At 47.7% G+C, this 6,298-nt stretch overlaps 1 protein-coding gene across 1 annotated transcript in view; it reads left to right on the top strand.

Moving 5' to 3' along the window:
- The first annotated feature begins 472 nt into the window (after positions 1-472).
- The window catches only part of TNFRSF1B (TNF receptor superfamily member 1B), an 11,088-nt gene continuing 5,262 nt past the window's right edge, over positions 473-6,298 (top strand). The window contains exons 1-4 of the mRNA XM_081341609.1: positions 473-574; positions 5,080-5,185; positions 5,385-5,513; positions 5,936-6,085. Of these exons, the coding sequence (XP_081197735.1) occupies positions 509-574; positions 5,080-5,185; positions 5,385-5,513; positions 5,936-6,085 (451 nt within the window). The 5' untranslated portion in view covers positions 473-508. The remainder of the gene's footprint in view (positions 575-5,079; positions 5,186-5,384; positions 5,514-5,935; positions 6,086-6,298) is intronic.

Below are 6,298 nucleotides of genomic sequence, written 5' to 3'. Positions count from 1 at the left end.
CAGGATTCCAGGTGTGGCCTTACTAAGGCTTTATAAAGCGGTACTAATACTTCATACGATTTTGATTCTATGCATCTTTTTACACAGCCCAGGATTGTGTTAGCTTTTTGGGATGCCAACGCAGGCGGCTGGCTCCTGTTTAAGAGATCTTCCTCTGGGACTGCAAGGTCCCTCTCACGGGGACTGTTTTTCAGCTGGGTTTCGCCTAATCTGGACTTGTGCCTTTGCTTTTTTTTTTTTGTTTGTTTCTGCCTAGATGTCAAAACTTTGCTTTTCTTCACATTCAATTTCAACCCAAAGCAAGAATTCCCTCCTCTACGCGAAATGTACAGCTGGATTTTTCAGATCTGGGTGGTTTGCGAAGGTGATGCAGCAACTCGGCCCCTCCCTCTCCGTCCGCCCACCCCGGCCGGCCTCTTCCCAGCCGAGCCCGCCCCTCGCCTTGCCTGCCTCGGGCTCAGGGCTTCGGACTAGTCGCTGCCACTTTCGCTTTTTCTCCCGCATCGAAATGAGGACGCGCCGTTGTCTTTACGCTGCGCTGGCTTGTTGCGCCCTGGAGATGTTATGCCTGCAGGTGAGTCGCGTCCCCCATGCAACCCACCCCCCTTCGCCCTCCTGCCCCCCCGGGACCCCCCTCCTGTCCTGGGGAAGCCTCCACCCGGCACAGAGAGAGGGGTTCCAGCTTGCATCCTCCGGGAGCAAAAGCCGGCACTTTCCCCTTAGGGCGGGGGTCCCCGACTTCCTGTCCGTGGTCCGTGGATCGGCACCCGGGCCGCGCGATCCGCGGGATCCAGGCAGCCTGCGAAACCACGGGCCCCCACTCCGGTCCGCGGAAAAGGCCCCCTCCCCACTGACAAAGGAAGAGCGAACCGAGCGAGCGTCGGTGGGTTTTTCGCTTTCCCCTCGTTTCAAAGGCGAGGGGAAACTTCTTGTCGCGTGAAAATTTCCGCGCGTCAAAGGTCGGCTTTGCGTAGGCTCTGGTTTTTTTTCGGGGGGGGGGTGCAAGGGACGGGACAGTCCTGACCCAGTTTCGTGGGAGTCACGCTGGAGATGCGCGAAGGGTAGCGGTGAAGGTGTTTGAGGTCCCCCCCCCTCCATATTCTCTCAAACTTTCCCGCCAGCGCTTTTCCTTCCCCTGAGTGCCTACTCGGGCAGAAGCTGTGGCTGCTCCATCACTGGAGGTTTTAAGAAAAAAAATGGACAGCCCTTTGTCTGGATGGTCTAGGGCCTGCTGCTTGAGCAGGGGGTTGGACTAGAAGACCTCCAAGGTCCCTTCCAGCCCCAGGATTCTTCGATTCTTCAATAGATAAGATGCATGATGGATAGATGGGTGGACGGAAGGATGAAATGAAGGGGTTCCCTCTAGAAGTTGTGGATGCTCCACCACTGGAGTTTTCAAGAAGAGACTGGACAGCCATTTATCTGGAGTGGTCCAGGGTCTCCTGCCTGAGCAGGGGGTTGGACTAGATGACCTCCAAGGTCCCTTCCAACTCTGTTATTCTGTTATTCTGTTATTAAGTGAATCTAGCTCTCTCTCAGCCCTAAAATGGCAGGGAATTGTCCAGGCAATCTCCAGGAGTCCATGCAGGCTGGAAAGCACCACAAAATCACCCCCCCCATTTATTTCTTGCCCGGATCTCCAGAGAGGATTATTAGATCGAATCTGGCTTATAAATTGGTGATCTGTGTCCATGTTTGCCCTGGGATTGCCTCCTCTTGCAAAGGGGCTGATTATTTTTTTTTAGCAATTGTTGTTGCTGGCCCAGCTCGGAGAACAGGAACCGTAGAACTTCCCTTAATCAAAGTCTGCTCCCTTTTGATTGTTCCTTGTTTTGATTACATCCGTGGTTCCCCCTTAAATCTAGAGAGGATCGCCTCTTAGGTGACAGATCCCAAATCCGACAGGTAAAGTAGTCAGCTGGCTTTAATAGCCCCCCCCTTGGGTTTTACTCTTTAATTTTTGATGGAAAAATCTTTGGTGAAACTTGGAAGAGATAGAAAAATCTCTCCCTGTGCAAATCATTTTAGGGCAGCGTTTCTCGATTTAGGTGACACTTCAGCCGGGTGAAAATAGAATTTTTAGTGCCCATATAATCCTTCAGCCCTAAAACACCTCAGCCAGTTTCAACCTCTGGATGTAGTTAACCTTGTCCTGTTATGCTGTGGTTGAAAATGGAACTGGGGGGGTGGGGGGAATGAGTATCTGTTTATTTATTTATCTATTTTTATTTGTCTGTCTGTCTATTTATAATAGCTAATCCAGTCCTGTTATGTTTTGGTTGAAAATAGAAAACTGTGAGTCTGTATCTCTTTATCACCTATCTATATCAATCTAGCTAGCTAGATTGGTAGATTGACAGCTATCTCTCTATCCATCTATCTATAGCTAACTAGTTATCATCTCTTTCTCTTATCATTTATCTATCTCTCTGTTATCTAGTTAGCTACCTGATCATCTATCTCTCTAACTATCTAGCTATCTCTCTATCCCTTATCTATCTCCCTATCTATCTATCATCTCTATATATCTCTGATCTATCATCTAACTAGCTATCATCTCTCTGTCTGTCTGTCTGTTTGTCTCTCTCTGATTTCTATAGCCCTCCATCTCTTTGGATTTATTTCAAGGGCAAGTTGCGTTAAAAAAATGTGTACCAGAACTCAAACAAGCTTTTTCCACCTGTAACCAGCAGGGGCCATTGTCAATTTCCCCAGCCCTGATGTAAATTTTTTAAAAAAGTTTCTTTTCATTCAGAACTAAGTAGGAAAAGATGTTCTCTTGTTCAAGCGTGCACACACACCCAGAGAGACACACATACAGAGGGACACACTACGTGGTTTACATGGGGACTGTGTATGGGCAGGATTACAGGAAGCGTGACTCAAAGCCTTTGTGAAGTGTGAGTCTCACGTTTACAGTTCAGCTCTGTTTTGGAAAAAAGCAAACACAACTTTATAAATGTTATTGCGGCCACTGGAAACTTAAAAAGCCGCAACCAGCTGTAGCTGCCAAGACACCTTTTTCTGCAAAAACACGAGCTTTGTCAGTTCCACAGAGAGCAGAAAGAGAATTTATTAGTCTCTTATTATAAGTTGGGTTAATGCCTGTTCACAGAGACCACAGTTTTAAGTCTGTGTCACGACTTAAACTATCATGGCTTCTCCCAAACACTGATTTGGCCTCCCCCCACCCCCTAATCTTGCCCTGAAACTATGAAATCTTTCCAAAGAGCCTCACCATGGATTAAGCATGAAAAATATCGTTCTTTGGAAAGGAATCATTAATCCAGGAGAAATCAGACTTCATTAACTGTAGAAACTCAACACTGGAACACCCACAACTTCTGGTGGCAAGCTGTTCCACTGGTTAGTTGTCCTGCCTGTCAGGAAGTTCCTCCTCCTTCGTTCCAGGTTGCTTCTCTCCTTGGTTAATTTCCATCCATTGTTTCTTGTCCTGCCTTCAGGTGCTTTGGAGAAGGACACCAAGCTAAGGATGGAAGCTGATTTCAGAGTCAAATTAAGGAACCCAAATTTGAGGATAGCTGAGGATTAATGTTTGATTTTTCTTTTAGCAAAGCGTGACAGCCGTGTGTGGCGTCAGCTCCTTTGTCTGTTTTGCAATGTGGCCCATTTCTTGCTGAAAAAATGAAGAGTTATCCCAGCAGAAGTAACTATGGGTGAACTTAGGCAAAAAGACAGGAAACACACATCCGTGGGGAGAGCCCCAGGTTTTTTTTGTCCCAGCTGATTAGATTTCTGGGATGGAATGGAATAAAATAGGAAAAAGGAATAGAATAGAATAGAATAGAATAGAATAGAATAGAATAGAATAGAATAGAATAGAATAGAATAGAATAGAATAGAATAGAATAGAATAGAATAGAATAGGCAGAGTTGGAAGGGATCTTGAAGGTCATCTAGTCCAACCCCTGCTCAGGTAGGAAACCCTATACCATTTCAGACAAACGGTTGTCCAGTCTCTTCTTAAAATTTGCAGTGTTGGAGCATCCACAGCATTTAATCGAGAATCTGAAACCGCCACCAAATTGGTGTTGGGACCTTTAGTGGAGAAACACCGGAATTTGACCTTTGGGGACTGGAGTTTGTTGAGACCGATTTGCCAAACCGTGGTTTCTGTTACCATGGCAAATTGCAAAAAAAGGGCAGTTTTGCACGAAACGAAACCACGTTGTGCAAACCGGGGCGGGGGGGGGGGGCGGAAAGCAAAACTGTTAAGGAACCAACCTTGGACTTATTAAGACCAGTTTGGTTCACGGTCCTTCAATTGAGGAAGAGGGACGATTTCCAAATCTCCTGAACGGATTTCTCTCTCTCTGTCTCTGGTTACTTAATGGCAAACCACGACTGATTGTTTCCTTCTAACTAGTAAACAAGGGCTTGGCTTCATCCCAGGAGACAAGACTGCTTGTTTAGTGATCGGAGGAACTTCTAGTAATTGAGTCCAGGCAGTCCTTGACTTACAACAGCTCGCTTAGTGACGGAACTTGCAACAGCACTGAAAAAAGCGAATTAGAACCGTTTCTCACACTTAGGACCATTGCAGCATCCCTGCAGTCGCGTGATTAAAATTCAGACTTTGGCAACTGACTTGTATTTATTTCCCAGAGTCACCTTTTGCAGCCTTCTGACAGGCAAAGTCAAGCGGGGAGGAAAGGCAGGTTCATTTAATCAAGGAAATTAACAGAGCCTCCCACGGTTACTCGGAGCCTGCACGAAAATCATCATCATACAGTAATAAGAGAGTTCCTGTCTTTGTGGCTTCTCGGGAGATTGTTAAGCATTTCCCTTGCTGAAAAAAACCAATATTAACGGTGGTTGAAAAAAAGGTTCGGTTTCCCCTCTGCTTCCGTTCTGGAATTAAAGGGCTGAAATCTGCCCAAATTGCAGGCAGTCCTCGAGTTTATGACTGCAATTAGGCCCGGCATTTTTGTCGCTAAGCAAGACAGCTGTTCAGCGAGTTTCCCCACCTTCCTTTCCGCCGTAGTTAAGGCTATCATCAAGAGAAGCAGTGGACAAACTCATCTGACTGCAAACTGATTTTTCTTCCCATTTCTGCAGGCTCAGGTGGTGCCTTACACCCTCTCCCGGGGGTCTCAATGCCTCAACCCCAAAGAAGAATATTACGAGGAAAACATCCACAAATGTTGCCGCTTGTGCAGTCCAGGTAGGGTGCTGTGCAAGTGGCTCCATTGATCAATGGTCCTTAATTAATTCTTCATCGTTGATGAACTGATTCTGATGAGGCTGGATGTCCAGACGTGGAAGGGAGGAGACACCCCCCCACACACACACACCAAACTTCTCAGAACAGATTGGGCCAAACCTATCCGCAGGACTGACTTTCCACCTTTTTGCCCCTACAGGTTTCCGTGTGCTTCAGAAGTGCAACGACACTCACAACACGCAGTGTGCACGCTGCAAGGAAGGCTCATTCAAAGAGGGCTGGAGTCGGGCCCGGTTGTGTTTCAGTTGTTCACCGCAATGCAAAGAAGGTAAGTGGAGGGCAGCCGGCCTTATAATAATAATAATAAAGTTGGAAGGGACCTTGGAGGTCATCCAGTCCAACCCCCTGCTCAGGCAGGGAACCCTATACCCTTTCAGACAAATGGCTGTCCAGTCTTTTCTTAAAAACTTCCAGTGTTGGAGCATTCACAACTTCTGGAGGCAAGGAGTTCCATTGGTTAATCGTCCTCACTGTCAGGAAATTCCTCCTTAGTTCCAGATTGCTTCTCTCCTTGGTTAGTCTCCATCTGTGGCTTCTTGTCCTGCCTTCAGGAGCTTTGGAGAATAGCTTGACTGCCTCTTCTTTGGGGCAGCCCCTGAGATACTTCCAGGGATACTTCTCCTGTCTGCCCCCTTCTCAGCCCACCTTTGGTCCCCTAACCACCCCCACCCTTTCCCCCCCCTGAAACAGGATTTCTGGAGGAAAGGGCCTGCACCCCCACCCAAAACAGAGTCTGCTGGTGTCCCCCAGGCCACTTTTGCAGCTCGGCGGTCTCCGAGAAATGTTATCACTGCCAGCCCTACCGCAAGTGCGAGATCGGACATGGAGTGGTCCAGGCAGGTAAGCTTGGAGGCTTGGTCGGCGCCCATCCAGCGCACCCAGAGAATCGGGGGGAGGGGGGTTGTGCTAGGTTGCAAAATGAGGTTGGGTGACGGCGAGATCCTGGTCTGTTTGAAAAACTCTACCGATGAAGGAGAATATTTGTAGCTGGGGGCTGAAATGGGGAGCCCTTTGGTGGTCTCTGAGCTGGGTGGTTTTTCTGGCAGGCATTTC

This window comes from Vipera berus, assembly GCF_964194415.1.
Source record: "Vipera berus genome assembly, chromosome: 17".
NCBI classification, from domain to species: Eukaryota; Metazoa; Chordata; class Lepidosauria; order Squamata; family Viperidae; genus Vipera; species Vipera berus.
Note: the sequence above shows the minus strand (reverse complement) of the source record. Positions and strands in the feature narration are given on the sequence as shown.